This window comes from Sturnira hondurensis, unplaced genomic scaffold (genome assembly GCF_014824575.4).
Source record: "Sturnira hondurensis isolate 20B ecotype Veracruz unplaced genomic scaffold, ASM1482457v3 Scaffold0006413, whole genome shotgun sequence".
Lineage (NCBI taxonomy): Eukaryota > Metazoa > Chordata > Mammalia > Chiroptera > Phyllostomidae > Sturnira > Sturnira hondurensis.
In genome coordinates this window covers 10,165,085-10,185,083 of record NW_028079044.1, presented here as the reverse complement: position 1 = coordinate 10,185,083, position 19,999 = coordinate 10,165,085, and the positions used below count along the sequence as shown (strand labels likewise).

Below are 19,999 nucleotides of genomic sequence, written 5' to 3'. Positions count from 1 at the left end.
ACTATTTCTTATTCAGCCATTAGGAAACACTGCAGCCTGACAGAACATAAGGCAGTCTGAGGCCCCAAGCAGATGTGCTGCATCGGAAGAAACCTTGGTGAAACAGAACAGGTTAAAACACCTTTCACCAGAGGAGTCGAGGCATTTAAAAGGTTGATTCAGAAGAGAGCCGTGCCACCTCTGAGAGCCTGGGTAGGGAAGCAGGAGTCCAGTTCTCACTCCGTCCGTGCAGGAGCCATAGCTTCCAACATTTCAGCTTTTACAGAAGTGGTGGGGATGCCACCTGCCTGGGGTGAGCTGGTTGGGATGTTGTCTTATGCAAAGAACATTCCCTGCTTGATGGAGAGAGCCAGGGCCTCTTGCCTGTGCTGGTCAACCCAGTGAGGTGATTCCCAGACAGAAGGGACAGAGCCTCCCAGTCCATGGGTCTCTGTCAGGGGAACGTCAGATCTTCCAGCTTCCATGCCTCCTCCTTTTACCCAGAGATGGGACCTGTAAAGCTGAGTTGTGCTCAATCACCTGGAGGGCTTGCTAAACACAGAGTGCTGCCCCCTGACCCTGGGCCCTGTTTCTGATTCAGTAGGGCTAAGGTGGGGCCTGAGAATGTGCACTTCCAACAAGTTCCAGGTGATGCTGATGCTGCGCCTGGGTCTGCGCTTTGAGAACCTCTGCCCTGAGATTACCACCAAGGAAACACAGAGAGCATAGCTGGACCACCCGCTTCCTAGCCAGCTGCCCAAGCCCACCTCTGCCTGGGGAGAATGACAGTGCAGGTGGGAGAAGAGCCTTCAGTCAGGGGTCGTCTGGGAAGGCAGAGCTGCACTTTGAGGGTGATGCTTAGAAGCATTGATTGTGAAGCTTTACTCTGCCTAAACTGTGATGAAATAATTGAAAGCATCATAGCAAGAAGTTAAACCCTAGGGAGGCTATTAACAGTTTAGCATCTCCATTTCCTGTGGGGATGTCGATGCCCCTTGCCCAGGAGAGCGCTGTGGCTGTGATGTTCAGTGGGGAGGCGGCAGAGGCAGCTGGGCTTTCCCGCTGCCTGCGCTCGGGAGCTTCCTGGAGGAAGAGAAACTCCAGTGTGAGTTTGTCTGACAAAGACAATGTCAGCGGTTTGTTAGGCTGGCAGGAACGGCTTGTTTCTCTTCAGCTGGCTAACTGTACAGGGGAAGCAGAGGTAGGGGGTGGAAGCAGTGGGGTTGAGCCGAGAGTCACGGGAAGCAGATCAGGTGTTATTGTCCAGTTCTGAAACCAAGTCAGTTCACTTGGACCCTTCAAAAGGCCCACTCAACACCTTTGGGCTGCACCGTCGCTCAAGAGGTCACAAGAGGTTGTCTCTCCTAATGGGTCAGGAGAAGGAGAGCCTTCCTCTCTGGCCCTTGGTAGTGAAGACCAGAGCAGGAACGGCGGAGGGAGGAGATAGATGGACATCCCAGGAAAGAGCACTGGATGAGGAGTCAGGGGGCTAATTCTCATCTTTGCTTCGTGGCACCAGTATAGCCATGGGCCAGTCACTTAGTTTCTCAGGGTCTTAGTTTCCTCATCCCTAACACGAAGGCATGGATTTGATGACCTCTCAGGCTTTTTACAACTCAGAAAACCCACACCACACCAAACCACACCAAACCAAACCAAACCGAACCATGGGGCCAGGTACTCAGCACTCTCCGTGATGAGCCCTCACAGTGCCGTGTGGCCTGGTGCTGTGGGAAACAGGGCCACCGGGCTTGTGGGCAGGTTTGCCAACCAGAGAGATGTGCAAGCCGTCAGGCCTGGATTTAGGTTAACAGTTCTCCCATTTCTTGCTGGAGGCCTTTTGGGTCACCTCAGGGTCTCTGCTCAGAGTGAGTGGCGGGGAATTTGAAATTAGACTCTCCCTAATTTCCCTACAAGGTTCAAGTACCTTGATGCTTTCACGCTGGGGTCACAGAGGTACCTCAGTTGTGTGGATTGCCTAAGAACAGGGTTTTAGTCTTGTTTACAAACAGTTACTAAATAGCCAAGGTAAGAACAAGTGGAAAAATGAGTTCTCGGATTTTTCATCAAAAAACACTGACAAAATCTGCGGTTAATTCTACCCTATACTCTCAATTCATTCAACACAAACAGTCAAATGGAGACATACTTTTTTTTTTTTTTTTGAGTCCAGTGTTCCTACTTCTGCTGGCTCATTTTGCAGCATTTATTTTGTTTCGGGTCGGAGTGGAAGACATGCCTCTATAGATGGTCTTGGGCTGGGTGGAGCCTCCACAGCAGGCTCCTTTTGCCGCCCTGGTGACAACAGACTTCTGCTGTCTTGTTCGTGGAAGAGCTTCCGTGAGCCCCACGCCATTGTTAGCCACCAGGTCCTCATGAAGGGAAACCTTGTGCCGCCTGCCTGGGCCGTTCTGGGTGATGTGATCTGTGTAAGGAGAATAGGGTGTATATTACACGTGAGCCCGGCTGTCCTGGAGTCCAACAACACTTTTAAGTGCTCTTAATAGTAAGCTAGTGGAGAACACACTCTGTTTACTCGCCATCAAAGTCTGTTTCTCTTCTTTCCTGCCTCCCCCAACCATCACAAACTCCAACCCTCTAGAGTACACTGAGCGCTGCCTGCTCCGTTTGCCCTCTGAGGGCTTGACCTCCGCGTGCCTGGTTAGCTCAAGGTGCACTTAGAGAAGCTGGGAACTCACCACACCCACCCTATATATAATCCCCAGGTTGCACAAACCAAATATTTCCTTTCTCACAAAAATTTTGGTGCTAGAAATGCTTGATTTACTGCTAGATGTATGTTTTATTAGCGGGAGAAGTCATTTTTCCTCATCAGAGTGCAACAAGGTACAGTAGAATGGAGAAGGTCGGCCGCCTCTACTAGGTTCCTCTATATCGGAAAATTGGTTCTCTCCTCCCGTCATTTAATGGGAGGATTCCTCACTCTCATGGTGAGAATTGGCCAAAGTTATTTTAACTTCAGAAGTCTAACCTCTGTTCTCCATGGCTTTGTACCTGTATGGGGCACTCCACTGATAGAGAAGCCTGGAGTGCGGCCCAACTTGGGCCTGACATGCCTAAGGTTTCCCTGTCATTGAAGGTGCTGTCATAACTACAGCCTCGGCAGAGGGGGCAGTGGGACATGGAAAGGAGACTGGGACTGTGTTCCAAGAGGGAATGATTTATGAACCTATTTGTTTCCTATTAGTGTGTTGTTTTTGCTTGGGCTTGTCTTTAACGTAAAGTAAATGTATGCATGTAAACCAGCCTTGCAGATAAATCCCCCATTTTACCAGCCTGTGGTAATACCATAATATTACCAATTTCCCCTTCCTATTTTCACAGCTTATTGCAAAACAATCATCAAGCAGTAACCAACAAGCAAATGAATGAAAGAACCACCCCCAATACCTACAAAAGCCCCCCAAATAAAAGAACAGAATTCTTTTTTTTTTTTGCCAAAAAGACCAAAATTAACAATAAAACAAAACTGTGGGAAGTAAGTCACCGCTATTCTTTGGATACAGGTGTTGGGTCTGCAAACTATCTGCAAGGCTGTTGTAATGATGTTAATTTATTTGAATGGAATTGAAATGTGATATCCTGTGGTTTACAGTGCGCATTGTTCATAGCTTTAGTGCTTGATTTTGGGTTTCTTTCACAGATAAACTGCTGCACTGGAGGGGCCTCTCCTCCCCTCGTTCTGCACATGGAGCTCTAATCCCCACGCCCGGGATGAGTGCAGAATATGCCCCGCAGGGTATTTGTAAGTTGAGCATCATTTCTTCTACAAATGTACATGTGTATAGAGATGAGCGTTTCTGGAAATTACCCTGACTTTTTAAATACTGAGAGGAGTTACTTCCAAAATAGACTGGCATCCGCATATGTATTATTCCATTACTCACTTGGCACCCAGTCCACCATTCCACTCGGCTTCTCCCTCCCCTTTTTTCTTTCCGTCCATACTGAGGGCATGAGGGAGCCCAGAGCAGCCTGTCCCTGTGGGGCTCCTCCCCAGGGTCTTGCCTGGCTCTATGGATGGTGACGGTACATGTCTACGTGGTCAGAGTCCATTTTATTGCTGGACAGTCACTCCCATGGCCTCATTTAAGACACCAAATTATTCCAGGGCATCCATTTTTAGCAGAGGCCGGAACCGAAGGGAGTCAGTTTAGAGTTACTCCAAAGTTATTTTCATGCATGTTATATATGCATTTACATGTGTATTTTAAATGGTATATTTATATATATATATGTGGTGCATTATATATGTGCATACATATGTAATTTCTACTCATTTTTCTCCTAGTTTTAAGGAAAATTCACAGCACTGTGGCTAAAATTCAAAGATACAACCTCCACCATCCCCACCACCACCATCACTGTCACCACCACCTCAACCACCACTACCACCATCCCCACCCCCACCATCACTGTCACCAACACCTCAACCACCACTACCACCATCCCCCCCACCACCATTGCTGTCACCAGCACCTCAACCACCATTACCACCATCCCCACCCCCAACCATTGCTTGTTCAAGTGAAATTTTATAGTGGAGACCTTTTTATGAAATTTAGATTTGTATCTTTATAAAAATGTTTTTGGAAAATAATGTTTCTGAGGGTCACACAGCTTGCTTCTCTATGTGGGAATAAATGCTATGAGTCATGCAGGGCTAAAAAGGTGGATGGGGGGCTGATTCTACCCCAAATGCATGAAAAAGCAGCTTCAAGAAAAAAACAAGTGCGAGCGTATTTTTATTTTGAGAGTAAATGGAAAGTAACCTGTTGTGGAAAGAGAGAAAGGAAGGGAGAGTGTCAGAGGAGAGAATACCAGAGAGCAAGAGGCAGGGTTCGAGGCTAAGGAAGGGACCTGGATTTTAGACCGGAGGCAAACTGACCAGTGGACGGGGTCTGCGGGGCAGGCCTGCTCCCTGAGACCAGACTCACAGCCAGTTGTTTATTTTTGTTAACTCTTAGGTCATCCTAGGAAACAAAGATTTATCAAGGGACTTTCATGAGCCCTTGCGTCCTGAGGGTTGGGTGGTGCAGGGGCTAAAGTCACCTCCTCTGGTGGCCCCCGCCCCCTGCCCCTTCCCCTCCACACCAAGCTTGGCCTAAGCCTGCTTAGGTCACAGATTGCAGATTTAGGAGGTTGGAGTCCTGATTTCGAGTCCCTACATGCTGACTAAGTCCTGGGTGGGGAGAGCGCTTCTTATTTGGCTGGGGTTGCCTGGGGCCCCACACTTGGCTGTGGGAACAGAGCCACCCTTGGAGGGAAGAGGAAGGTGGGGAAGTAGGGCAACAGAGATGAGGTGGAGGTGAGTAGCCAAGGGCTGCTGGCCTGGGGGTCAGTTTACTTCTCTCTCTCCCGCTGATCCTCCTGAGGGTAAGGAGTTTGATCTGAGGGGTGGGAAAGTAGGAGCCTCGTGGAACCCCTGTGTTCCCTGCGAAGGGCGGGCGCCCAGTTTGCTGGAGCCCCTGCTGGCAGGACCAGTTTAGGAGTGACCAGAACAAGGTATGTGGAAATGGACTGTGGGGCTCCGGAAAGCTCTAGAGCCGAGCTGAACCCCACCCCACTCAGCGGCCTTCCCCAGGATTTCAGACCACTTAGCACTTCCCTTGAGGCCTCCCTTCGGGTGGGCACAGTCATGGTCCTTAAAACAGCCCCCTTTGGCCTCCCTCTAACTTGGCTTCCCCTTGGCTTGCAGTAAGACCTGGATTCTGGATTCTAGACTCCCAACTTTCCCCTGGGTGCCTTCTGGGTGTGTAATGTGGTTAGTCATCATGCTAGGTAACCAGTCAAGCCTGGTAGTAATGAAAACTCGCATTCATATTGGATCTGATAGTTTACAGAGGGCTTTTATATATCCCTGTCATTGGAGCCTCACAATTCTTTAAGGTACTGTTTTTATGCTCGTTTTATAGATAGGAAACCTAAGGCTCAGAGAAATTAAATGACTGTCCCTGAGCCACAAACTAGTACATCACAGAGCCTGGGGTCCAGCATCGGATCTCCTTGTTTTTTTAAATCCCAAGGCTTTGATCATGTGACTTTTTAATCACCTGACAAACTAGAAATGGGGTCATTCCATCCCATATGGTAAAGTGAAATAAAATAAAAGCCAGTAGGTGAGCTAATAGCACATTTGAACCATTTTGATGCCTCGAGTTCCTTGTTTGGGGCCAGGTCTCAGCTTATTGCTCTAAATCAAAAGAAGCCCTGTGATTGCCCAATGAGGCTCTCAAATTGAGAAGTTGATTTTCATCAGAGTAAATGAAGAATATTATTATATTTTACAAGTCAATAAATCAATGTAGCCCTAATTTTGCCACGCAGGAAATCAATTCTGGTCTTTCTAAACCATCAAAGATGTTATGAACAAAGTAATTTCACAAATTATGGCAAGCAACACATTTATTGATGACTGCAGTTTAGGAATTTAGAATCTGTGAGCACTGTAATATAATATGGTACACTGGCATGAGCTGAGTGAATACAGATTATATGGGGAAACTGTAATGCATCATTTGCTATTAGTGGACTGGTAATAATTACCAGTTTCAAAGCAGCTCTTTCCATGTAATCTTTAGTCTCAATCGTAACAGCCCTTCTCATTGACATTATGATTACACTGGCTGCCCTCACGGTCCAGAATATCTAGTTGATGGGAACACTAAAACGCGATAGTGAAAACTGTATGTTGTGTGCTCATTAGAAGATGAAATGGCTTTTTCTCTGACCTGATGTATGGGAGAGAGGAGAGGGTAACAGCACAATGTTCACATTCTGTGGCGTGTTATGTGGGCTCTGAAAACAAAATTTTAGGGAGCTCAGAGCAGCAAAATAGAATGGACTTTTCTCACATCAGCAAAGTGTACAGACGAGGTCCATGATGTAGCACTCTGCAGATCTCAGCATTTATCAATGGCCATGTTCACAGAGATAGGTCCAGTGCTGGGTCTCAACAGAATATTTATAAGGTGAAATATGATTTTAAGGCATTTGGAGTGATGAAAGTGTTAAGGACTTGCTTCAGCTGCAAATCTCCTTTTTCACTCACCCGATTCAGAGTGTCAGGCTAAATGTATGATAATGACACAGAGTCCTAGAGAGGCAAAGGAGAAAGCTACGGAGGGTCACCGCAGTTGGAACCAGATAGTTTTTTTTCCTGCTTATTTAGGACCCAAGTAAAAAAAAATATGAAAATACTCTCAATGATGCTTTCTATTTCCTTTGGAAGAGAGGAGGCAAACAAAAATAGGCAGATAATGTGCTACTAATGTCAGCATTTTCTTTCAAAATCTTTCTGCCTTTTTTCCCCCTCCACATTAGGCAAATGTTTAAAACCTAATTTTGGTATCTTATCATCTAATCTTGTTAAAGAGATTTACCCAGGGGTGGGATACATTGAGTGAGATTATAAATGCATTGTAAAGTAAATTACAAGGTCAGGGCCGGGAGTCCATTATTCAGACAAGTGCTTGAGTGAGGGTGGTGTGTTTTGGAATATGAGTGTTTGGGGCTCCTGAGAAGACACCCTGCTAGCTTTTCTTTTGGACTCACTAAATGGAGGGAACAAGATTGAGTTAATTCCTCATTCCCGTGCTAGCTTGTGCTGATTTTTTTGTTCCTTTTTAAAGAAGTTACTAGCCAAGGCTTTCAGGAACTTTTCTGGCCCCTCTTTTAAGAGAGGGGCTGACGTTTATTTCTCCTCTGTGTTTTATATACTCTCTTTTTGGGAATCCCTGGGAAGTTGTCTATTTTCTTCCTCCCGTCCTTTGGCCACCAACAGTTGCACCCTCTTTAATGCTGCAGTTGACTGGTAAACTGTTAGTTACTCCCTTGGCGTATATATGATTTTTTTTAATTTAGCTATCTCCAAATATGAATGATTGTGAAGTCAAGCTGGCCCCTCTTTGCCGAAGTGGCATTTACCACTCTCGGGTTCTTTTCAACGAGAGAGAAATAATGTGACTTAAGCAGGGCCCCTCTCCAGACGGCTTGGCTACTAGCCAAAGAGTTGACTAGCTGAACTGTATCTTTCTGTTTCTTTCTCAACGGGAGCTGAGGCGCAGCCGAGGGTGCAGGATGTTGTATAGTTTGGTTCACGTTGTTAGCCTCTCAAAATAATGAGGAGGAGGATAGTGTGGCATTTCTCAGCCCGCTGCCGGTCACGACACTGGCTGCTCTACTTTAGTCCTTAAACTAGGATGCGGTGTTGGCCTAAGTTGGCACCAGCCTCTCCTCCTAACTCCAGGCTTGCGTTTGTTTGGGGTAACTTCTGAAGATTTGACATGGACCGTTGGTTAAATCTGAATTAAATTTCTTTTGAGATTTTTCACAACATCCCTTGAGACAAAAATGGGAGTCCTTGTGGGGCATTGTGGAACTAGAGTTGGGACTCACTGACCCTCACGCAGGCCGGGATGCGAGAATGTTGATAGTTTCTCTTCCATGGAATTAGTTTTTGAGTGCCTTCTCATTTTTAACAATATCAACAATTAATGCATTTCAGGCGAAGATGAAAAGCATCTTTGGGGCCATAGAGAATTGTAATGAATTGACCTGCTCTTTTTTGATATCTCTGTGAAATGATTGCCTGTGAGGAAGGTTCACCTGCCACCCAGGCAGGGATAGAATGATGGGATTTGGGGAGCAGAAAAGTTTCCCTTAGGTCTCCTTGTCCAAGTCTCTTACTTAGATGAGAAAACGGAGGCACAGATAGGAAATGGCTTTCCCATACGAAAGCTGGTGGAAGACTGGAAAGTTCAGATGTTTGCTAAGGGTCCCTAGACTATAGGGATTATCATCCTCAAGCTCAACATGGTCTAGATTTTCCTGCTTTAGAGACTGGATTTAAAATTCTTAGAACTCAGTTAAGTGGCAGGAAGACTGACTGGACAAATATTTATTGGGTGCCAACCCCTGGATGTGCCAGGCACAAGGGATAGGTCAGGAAAGGCTCGCGCTGTGGGGCTGAGGGCTGGGGGCAGGGCAGGCTGGAAGCAGAACATAAATAAGCAATTGCTGATGCCCTCCTCGGTGATTAAACATTGATGTCGGTGTTGTATTGTTTTGCAGGTAAAGATGAGCCCAGCAGCTACACATGTACAACTTGCAAACAGCCATTCACCAGTGCATGGTTTCTCTTGCAACACGCACAGAACACTCATGGATTAAGAATCTACTTAGAAAGCGAACATGGAAGTCCCCTGACCCCGCGGGTTGGTATCCCTTCAGGACTAGGTGCAGAATGTCCTTCCCAGCCACCTCTCCATGGGATCCATATTGCAGACAATAACCCCTTTAACCTGCTAAGGATACCAGGATCAGTATCCAGAGAGGCTTCCGGCCTGGCAGAAGGGCGCTTTCCACCCACTCCCCCCCTGTTTAGTCCACCACCAAGACATCACTTGGACCCCCACCGCATAGAGCGCCTGGGGGCGGAAGAGATGGCCCTGGCCACCCATCACCCGAGTGCCTTTGACAGGGTACTGCGGTTGAACCCAATGGCTATGGAGCCTCCCGCCATGGATTTCTCTAGGAGACTTAGAGAGCTGGCAGGGAACACGTCTAGCCCACCGCTGTCCCCAGGCCGGCCCAGCCCTATGCAAAGGTTACTGCAACCATTCCAGCCAGGTAGCAAGCCGCCCTTCCTGGCGACGCCCCCCCTCCCTCCTCTGCAATCCGCCCCTCCTCCCTCCCAGCCCCCGGTCAAGTCCAAGTCATGCGAGTTCTGCGGCAAGACGTTCAAATTTCAGAGCAACCTGGTGGTGCACCGGCGCAGCCACACGGGTGAGAAGCCCTACAAGTGCAACCTGTGCGACCACGCGTGCACGCAGGCCAGCAAGCTGAAGCGCCACATGAAGACACACATGCACAAGTCATCCCCCATGACCGTCAAGTCTGATGATGGCCTCTCCACCGCCAGCTCCCCGGAACCCGGCACCAGCGACCTGGTGGGCAGCGCCAGCAGCGCGCTCAAGTCTGTGGTGGCCAAGTTCAAGAGCGAGAACGATCCCAACCTGATCCCAGAGAACGGGGACGAGGAGGAAGAGGAGGACGACGAGGAAGAGGAAGAAGAGGAGGAAGAGGAGGAGGAGGAGCTGACAGAGAGTGAGAGGGTGGACTACGGCTTCGGGCTGAGCCTGGAGGCAGCACGCCACCACGAGAACAGCTCGCGGGGTGCCGTGGTGGGCGTGGGCGACGAGGGCCGTGCCCTGCCCGATGTCATGCAGGGCATGGTGCTCAGTTCCATGCAGCACTTCAGCGAGGCCTTCCACCAGGTCCTGGGCGAGAAGCATAAGCGCGGCCACCTGGCCGAGGCTGAGGGCCACAGGGACACTTGTGACGAAGACTCGGTGGCCGGCGAGTCGGACCGCATAGACGATGGCACTGTTAACGGCCGCGGCTGCTCCCCGGGCGAATCGGCCTCTGGGGGCCTGTCCAAAAAGCTGCTACTGGGCAGCCCTAGCTCGCTGAGCCCCTTCTCCAAGCGCATCAAGCTCGAGAAGGAGTTCGATCTGCCCCCAGCCGCGATGCCCAACACTGAGAATGTGTACTCGCAGTGGCTCGCTGGCTACGCGGCCTCCAGGCAACTCAAAGATCCCTTCCTTAGCTTCGGAGACTCCAGACAATCGCCTTTCGCCTCTTCGTCGGAGCATTCCTCGGAGAACGGGAGCTTGCGCTTCTCCACACCGCCCGGGGAGCTGGACGGAGGGATCTCGGGGCGCAGCGGCACGGGAAGTGGAGGGAGCACGCCCCATATTAGTGGTCCGGGCCCGGGCAGGCCCAGCTCAAAAGAGGGCAGACGCAGCGACACTTGTGAGTACTGTGGGAAAGTCTTCAAGAACTGTAGCAATCTCACTGTCCACAGGAGAAGCCACACGGGCGAAAGGCCTTATAAATGCGAGCTGTGCAACTATGCCTGTGCCCAGAGTAGCAAGCTCACCAGGCACATGAAAACGCATGGCCAGGTGGGGAAGGACGTTTACAAATGTGAAATTTGTAAGATGCCTTTTAGCGTGTACAGTACCCTGGAGAAACACATGAAAAAATGGCACAGTGATCGAGTGTTGAATAATGATATAAAAACTGAATAGAGGTATATTAATACCCCTCCCTCACTCCCACCTGACACCTCCTTTTTCACCATCCCTCTTCCCCATCGCCCTCCAGCCCTACTCCTGGTAGGATTTTTTTCTAGTCCCATGTGATTTAAACAAACAAACAAACAAACAAACAAGTAACGGAAGCTAAGAATATGAGAGTGCTTGTCACCAGCACACCTGTTTTTTCTTTTTCTTTTTCTTTTTTCTTTTTCTTTTTTTCCTTTATGTTCTCACCGTTTGAATGCATGATCTGTATGGGGCAATACTATTGCATTTTACGCAAACTTTGAGCCTTTTCTCTTGTGCAATAATTTACATGTTGTGTATGTTTTTTTTAAACTTAGACAGCATGTATGGTATGTTATGGCTATTTTAAATTGTCCCCAATTCGTTGTTGGGCAAAAAATGTTGCTGTTTCCAGTTTCGTTCTGAGAGAAAAAGAGAGAGAGAGAGAGAAAAAGACCATGCTGCATACATTCTGTAATACATATCATGTACAGTTTTATTTTATAACGTGAGGAGGAAAAACAGTCTTTGGATTAACCCTCTATAGACAGAATAGGTAGTACTGAAAGAAAATCTCTATGAGCTAAATGTCTGTCTCTAAAGGGTTAAAATGTATTAATTGGAGAGAAAAAAAAGGCCTTGAATTGACAAATTAATAGAAAAACGAAACAAGTGTATTCTATCATTTGGTTTTAAAGTGAGTGCCTTGGATCTATTAAAACCATGTTGATGGTTCTTTCTACTTGTTATAAACTCGTAGCTTGATTCAGCATTGGGTAAGGTAATAAACCTTAGGGCCTATCATATAATTCTATATTGTATTTCTCACAACAATGGCTACCTAAAATATGACCCATTATGTCCTAGTTAATCATCATTTCCCCTTTAGTTTAAGCTTCTAAGCAAAACTGATTATACCAGTATAAAAGCTGTTTTGCTCCTGGTGAGAGCTTAAAAGAAATGGGCTGTTTTGCCCAAAGTTTTTTGTTTTTGCTTTTTTAAAAAAATGATAATTACATTGAATGTGCAACGTGCAAAAGCCCTGGAACGTGATTAAATACATGAGGAAGGAATTCATTTCATGAAGATACTTGTTTTAAATAATGTCTTTTAAAAAAATTCTGGCACCAAAAGAAATAGATCCAGATCCACTTGGTTGTCAAAGGGACAATCAGAGGATAAACTTCGAGACCTCATAAAGCATATGAAAAAGAAGAGGCTGACAATAGGCTTGACAGAGGGTAACAGAGGAAAAAAATAAGTGATTTATTAGCACAACATAGTACTATTTGCCATTTTAAACTAGAACAGGTGTATAAGCTAATATTGATACAATGATGATTAACTATGAATTCTTAAGATGCATTGAAATGAAATGTGACATTCTTAAAAAAAGAAGAGAAAGAATTTTAAGAGTAGCAGTATATATGTCTGTGCTCCCTAAAAGTTGTACTTCATTTCTTTTTCATACACTGTGTGCTATTTGTGTTAACATGGAAGAGGATTCATTGTCTTTATTTTATTTTTTAAATTTTTTCTTTTTATTAAGCTAGCATCTGCCCCAGTTGGTGTTCAAATAGCACTTGACTCTGCCTGTAATATCTGTATCTTTTCTCTAATCAGAGATACAGAGGTTGAGTATAAAATAAACCTGCTCAGATAGGACAATTAAGTGCACTGTACAATTTTCCCAGTTTACAGGTCTATACTTAAGGGAAAAGTTGCAAGAATGCTGAAAAAAAATTGAACACAATCTCATTGATGAGCATTTTAAAAAAAAAACTAAAAAAAAACTTTGCCAGCCATTTACTTGACTAATGAGCTTACTTACTTGGACTCAACATTGCAAGCGCTGTGAATGGAAAACAGAATACACTTAACATAGAAATGAATGATTGCTTTCGCTTCTACAGTGCAAGGATTTTTTTGTACAAAACTTTTTTAAATATAAATGTTAAGAAAAAAATTTTTTTAAGAAACACTTCATTATGTTTAGGGGGGAACTGCATTTTAGGGTTCTATTGTCTTGGTGGTGTTACAAGACTTGTTATCCATTTAAAAATGGTAGTGGAAATTCTATGCCTTGGATACACACCGCTCTTCAGGTTGTAAAAAAAAAAAACATACATTGGGGAAAGGTTTAAGATTATATAGTACTTAAATATAGGAAAATGCACACTCATGTTGATTCCTATGCTAAAACACATTTATGGTCTTTTTTCTGTATTTCTAGAATGGTATTTGAATTAAATGTTCATCTAGTGTTAGGCACTATAGTATTTATATTGAAGCTTGTATTTTTAACTGTTGCTTGTTCTCTTAAAAGGTATCAATGTACCTTTTTTGGTAGTGGAAAAAAAAAGACAGGCTGCCACAGTATATTTTTTTAATTTGGCAGGATAATATAGTGCAAATTATTTGTATGCTTCAAAAAAACAAGAGAGAGAAACAAAAAAGTGTGACATTGTACAAATGAGAAGCCATATAATGGCGGTTTGGGGGAGCCTGCTAGAATGTCACACGGATGGCTGTCATAGGGGTTGTACATATCCTTTTTCGTTCCTTTTTCCTGCTGCCATACTGTATGCAGTACTGCAAGCGAATAACGTTGGTTTGTTATGTAGTGTGCTTTTTGTCCCTTCTATCACCCTTACATTCCAGCATCTTACCTTCATATGCAGTAAAAGAAAGAAAAAAAGGAAAAAAAACCCACAATGTTTTGCAGTTTTTTTCATTGCCAAAAACTAAATGGTGCTTTATATTTAGATTGGAAAGAATTTCATATGCAAAGCATATTAAAGAGAAAGCCCGCTTTAGTCAATACTTTTTTGTAAATGGCAATGCAGAATATTTTGTTATTGGCCTTTTCTATTCCTGTAATGAAAGCTGTTTGTCGTAACTTGAAATTTTATCTTTTACTATGGGAGTCACTATTTATTATTGCTTATGTGCCCTGTTCAAAACAGAGGCACTTAATTTGATCTTTTATTTTTCTTTGTTTTTATTTTTTTTATTTGGATGACCAAAGGTCATTACAACCTGGCTTTTTATTGTATTTGTTTCTGGTCTTTGTTAAGTTCTATTGGAAAAACCACTGTCTGTGTTTTTTTTGGCAGTTGTCTGCATTAACCTGTTCATACACCCATTTTGTCCCTTTATTGAAAAAAATAAAAAAATTAAAGTACACGATGTAAGCTTCTTGTGTCCTCATTTGACACACTCTGTAAATTACTTTCAAGAAAATAACAGGTTTTTAAGAGAAGGCCAGTCAGTCTTTTTCAGGATTATCTCTATGGGCATTTTGATGTATGTATTATACCCTAAAGGAACATAAAGTACTTACTATATATTAAAAATATATATCTCAAATCATGCAAATAGTTTTTAGACTTTATAGTTCTAGAATAATTTTCAGTCTGATGTTAAAAACATTCCCTCCATCTCTTAGCAGTAATCCATTCAGATATAAATGAAAAACTTAGTGGTAATAGCATCTTAAGCTTTTATTTCCTTTGGATTTTTTGCTGTTCTTGTTGTGTAAAAGTTCTTCTCTATTCTAACATCCCCTTCCTATCCTAGAGCATAATGTTAACAAGGTTTTTTTTTTTTTTTAAAGAAATCAACTTTTTCATTTCCATATAAGAGTCTTTCCTCATGTCAAAAATAAACACACCTCCCAAAATTAAAAATCCAGAAATGATGGCATCAGGTAAAAAAGAGAGAGAGAGAGAGAAAAGAAAGCAATAACCAGGAGTTTAGCCAGATGTGGCCAAATCTGTGGAGTTGGCCATTGATTTCTGAGATGCGTGGTGGTTTGCCTTGTGACTCGGACATGCCTAGGGACCCTAGATGGGACAGATCTTTTAAGTGTTTTTATAGGGTCTTCTTGGCAGATAGCAAATGAGGGTGGGAGTATCCCTTCAATTAATTATCTTTTGGCCAACCAACAGATTTATGAAATGAGTCATCGTCTTTGAAGAGCAAGTTAGGTCTCTTTTCAACACCCCTCCTCAGAAGTCTGTGTTGTCAGTTTAACAAGTACTGCATGTTGCAGCATCTCTTTGCTTTATTATAACACATACCTCTGTGGTTCTGTCTCCCTGTTCCCGGTGTAGACGAATGGATACAACATTGTTTTTATTCTTGTAAAAACCAAAACAAAAGTTGTTCTGTTGTCTTGTGGTAGCCTTTTTTTGTTGTTGCTGCTCAGTTCTTATGCCCTGGTGCCTACGAGGTGGCCTTTTTATAAAGCCTTTTATCTGAGGCAAGAATAGCTTTATCTTCCTAAAATAAAGAGAATCGAGTAGGCTTTATTTTTTCAAAGCTCATTTGGGTGGGAAGCAGAGAGGAATCTGGTAAGAGGGGTCTTGGGAGAGCTGGGATGGGGTGGGATGGGGCAGGGGAGGTAACTTGTAGAGCTTGGTAATTGGAAGTGAACTGAGGGGAGCAGTATGTGTTTCGGATGAGGTTACTTTACAACTGAATCCAGAATGCTGTTTAAAACAGATAGAGATAGTCCTCAGTGCCAGGCCAATTTTAGACATGGTGACTTCTGCTCCACTATATTAGATGTCTTTAAAATCGCTGTGTGTCCCTATTACTCTTTTCAGAGCTCGCATGCAGCTGCGCGTGTTGTATATACAGTATTCATATTAATTTCTCAGGATATGATGCTTTTAGCGTAATTAGGTTTTTTTTCATCCTGACAGAATTAACGGTGGATACTGTATACTTGTATGCTCACATTTCTTAAATCAAATGGCAAGTAGGGAGGGGTGCAAACATTTGGTAATAAATCACAGATTATGTTTGATTTACATGATCCCAAAGTTAAATAAATTTATTGGGAGACAGATTCTTCAGGGTACTTAGTCTCCTGGCTTATTGAAGCCCTCTTATAAAATATTATTTCTGAAGCTGAGTGAACAATGGAAGCGTGAAAACCTAGACAACAAGAATATAACTTATAGATGACATCTTGGATCTGGAACCCTGAAATTAAAAATATTAATGTAAAATGACAAAAATCACTTTCAACAGTAGGATGAATTCATGATATCCTTTTAAAATGAGGAAATGCTAAGAACATTAACATTTTTCAAAATCTTCAAATAAAGTTCTATGACATTCCTGATGTGTTGATGCAATGTTCTCTCCATTCCTGAACTGCTACTTATAAAAATGTTCCTTTTCATCTTCATTTTGAGAACAACTTAAACAGGAATACACCAAATGCTATTTCTCACAGACTTGCAGAAACTCTCCCAATGCAAGGACTGCCTCCACCCGGAGACCATTTACTGTCTGTCTGTTTAGGACCTACAGGACTGACGAGCACGTGTTAAAGGTTGCTAAGAAGTGAGGTGGTCGCTGGGTTCTTCATTTGTGCCAGCAATGGCAGGAAGTGTTAAGTAGTTGAGTTTTCCCCAGGGCATTCTGTGACAGCACTGTTTATTTAACTACCATTTTTGTATATGTAATAAGTACGCACTGTATATGTGCATAATACTTGAGGTGAGAATTTGAAAGGAAGTGGCGGTAAGGGTTAGATATCATTTCATTTGAAGAAGCAAGGAAATGAGGTGGTTTATTCACAGACACTCAAAGTTTGTTAAAAGGTACTGGGGTATTGCAAGCCTTTCTGAAAATGATCGGAGAGGCCTCAGGCCCCATTCTGTCCTTTCTCAAACACCTTACTCAGAGTGTGAGGGAGGAAATACAGTATTTCCTTTCCTTTCGATCTCTTTCCCCTACTCCCCCCCCCACACACACACAAATGTGATTTCTTAGGACTGTGTTGTAATTGTGTCTTCATGGTGGTTCTGTTGCTCCACTGCCCCAGACCTGGTGTGTTCAGGAATGTACCCATCCCATTCTCTCTTTTTATTTTTCAGACAACTTCCCATTTAGAAAAGAAAAATGCTGGGAATTTTGCTGGTATGAGGATGGGATTGGCAGTGTTCTTCAAACCTACTTGGAGAAATGTTTTTTAAAAAGACTGTCAACTTGCAAAGGGCACGAGCCACTTAGCAAACTTTCCTAAGTGTCTCCTAAGACCCTGCAGCTCTCCCGATGAAGAATAAATGAGCTCACTTTTAGAGAAATGGACATGAGAACGCATAGGCAGAGTTGGGGTTCCATACGTTTATTCCAGGGCTGCTACAGCTGCAAGTTGTAGACAGGGATTTTTGGGGTGCACGTTGGGTGCTGTCGTCTCGTTATCCCGTTAGCGCCTTGTTTCATTTACTAAAACATGTGGGCAGTGGATCGGCCTTTAGGGGGATGGGCCTGTTTCTCTCTCTCTCTCTATTTCCCAGTGTCATCTATGGTCATAGGATGCGATTCATTCTCCCTTTCGAATGGGGAAGGAGACCAGTGTAGTGCACGTGGGTCATTGTGCCCCAAACTGAAACTCGGCTGAACACGACTTGGTGGCTAACACAAATACTGGTTTTCCTTTCTGTAAAATGGCAAAGACTACTTAAAGGGAGTATATATCAGGTCTTTACGAGACAGCAGAAAAGGCAATGTAAGTGATTTCTCCAAAGTCTATCCTTTAAATCAGGACCCCCCAAACCCACAGGGAGCTGTGCTTTTAAATAATGGTGAACGTGGTACATGCCCATGCTATGCTTTGTTTGTTAGGCTTCTCAATATTGGTAGCAGGTCTCACAAAGGGATTTGATGGGATATCAGCTCACGGGGCGTCAACGACAATGACTTAGGACTGGACTGGGAACGGGATTCCCAGAGCCCACCTGGACACAGCAGGCCCCTCAGCCCAGCTCTCCACTGCTCAGGGGGGGATTCCTGAGAGCAGCTGAGCTCCAGACCCTGGGCCTCCTGCGGAGCCAAGTCAGGGGAGAGGAGGCCCCAGGCCCCTGCTTCAGGTCGCCATGGCAACGAGGCCTGGAATGCCACAGTGGTAGCCCTCTTCCTCGGCACATCCGGACTCCCAGTTCTGCTGCTTCAAGTCAATGTACACACAGCAAGGGAGGAGCCCCGGAGGAAAATAACCACTCCCTTCTTCCCTTCACCATTGCCTTTCCCCTTACAAAAGAGAGGAAAAGGAAAAAGGAAAAGAAAACTGCATGTTTGAAAGAGACTACAGGCAGTTTTGGGTGCAATTTGGGAGCAACTATTTTGGGTTCTGGTTTTCCTCTTCAGGGATTTGTTCGCCTCTTGTAAATCGTTGGCTGCTTTGACGTTGAACTTGATGACATTTCATGTTTTCGTTGTGCTGCTTTTACATCAATTTTGATTTTTTGTTTCTTTATAATTTTATTATTATTTTAAGGAAGCGTCCCCCTTCCCTCCTCCCTCCCCTGTTCTCCTCAACCAAAGGACTGTTTCCTACTCAAGTTTTCTCAGTCATAGGGGAAAGTGTTTCCTTCCAGGTGTGTCCCGAGTTTATTAGGACTGTCATACAATCGGGTAGAGGGCCTGGGTCCTTTGGGGGAAGGCAGGGAGGGAGCTCATGGGAAAGGCACTCGGAGGTCAGAGATTTGGGGGGGAGGGTAAGTTTGAATTCATCTTTAAGATGCCAGTGGCTCAACCTGTGGTTGATTTAAGTTGTAATTGTAAAAAGCTAGTTAGAGAACAGAAAATCACTGGGCCAAGTCACACCTGTACTTTTTTTTCCCCCCTCCTCTGTCTCCATTCTCTTTTTAGGTTCTTCACACACCCCCATTCGGCGTAGTACCCAGAGAGCTCAAGATGTGTGGCAGTTTTCGGATGGAAGCTCGAGAGCCCTTAAGTTCTGAGAAAATTTGAAGCCCCCAGGGGCGGGGTGGACGCGTGCCGCCCGGCCGACATCTGCGTGGTCTGTCGCCCTGCTAGTCTGTGATGTTTTCTGACAGTAGCCTCCAAGAAGCCCGTGTGCGAAGACAGAGTCCTGCAGAGTCCTTCCTGCCTGGGCCTGCAGTGCCGTTTTATTTATATTTTTTAATAAAATGTAAAAACAAAAAAACAGACCCACATTGGAATAGTGAATCAGTCCCATAGAGAGGGCTCGCGGACCACCGCTGTCCCAAGTGACGTCCTGGGCCTTTTGAAACCAGCCAACCTAATTGACCCGTATTGTGGAAATGAGCATGAGTCCCTGACCCCCTGTTTCTATACATTCTATGTTGTCTTTTAAAAAGTGTGCTTAACATTGACACAATAAATGTTGGAGCTTTAGGTGGTGTTTGCTTGTTCTTTAATTATTGATGCTTATAAGACAATGCAGCTGCTTGTGACTTTGTATTTCTGTACCCATTTCCTGCAGACACCCATTGGGTGGGCCGGAGGGACAGATCTGAGGAATGGGTAGGAGGTGTAGGAGGGGAAATAGGTTATTGCTTATCAGATGGAATAAATTTTCAAGGAGAATCAAAATGCAAAACTTGGTAATAAATCATAGCAGTATCATCATTCGTGTAGTAGTAGTATTGCTGTTTATTAATGCTGAAGTGTGGTTTTCCTAACTGTCTGACTGATAATTTGCATACCATTAAATAATGCATAATACGGCGCGCTGAATTCTGTTTTTCAAATATATGCTTTTGGTGGCTACCATGCAGGACTTGAATTTGTCTTTTAATTTAGCTCAAGAAAGATAACATCACTGGGTTAGTGGTAAATCCCAAGGGAGGTGATAAATGTCAGTAGTTGCTTATTAAATATTCTAGTTTTAGATTTTCAAACCTTTGGCAAATATATCTTAATGCAGACAAGCAAACAAACATAAAATTTCTTTATTATTTACATCAGGAAATTTGGAGCAGACTTTATAAGGGGGAAAATTGTAGGAGGAAAGAGGGTCGGGTCGGATCAGAACACACTACTGTAATCAGAGTGACGCTCCGTTCCTTAGAAATAGATCAGTGACACAAATAAGTTACGTTTAC

General features: G+C 44.3%; 1 protein-coding gene across 8 annotated transcripts in view; it reads left to right on the top strand.

Moving 5' to 3' along the window:
• The window catches only part of BCL11A (BCL11 transcription factor A), a 96,184-nt gene extending 76,609 nt beyond the window's left edge, over positions 1–19,575 (top strand). For 3 of the 8 annotated variants that reach the window (XM_037047969.1, XM_037047968.1, XM_037047973.1), the window contains 2 exons: positions 3,644–3,745; positions 9,073–13,802. In XM_037047969.1, the coding sequence (XP_036903864.1) occupies positions 3,644–3,745; positions 9,073–11,093 (2,123 nt within the window). In that variant the 3' untranslated portion in view covers positions 11,094–13,802. Of the gene's footprint in view, positions 1–3,643; positions 3,746–9,072; positions 13,803–18,779 lie in introns of those variants that run through there. The other 5 variants (XM_037047970.1, XM_037047974.1, XM_037047975.1 and 2 more) reach the window with 5 other exon arrangements.
• The last annotated feature ends 424 nt before the right edge of the window (positions 19,576–19,999 follow it).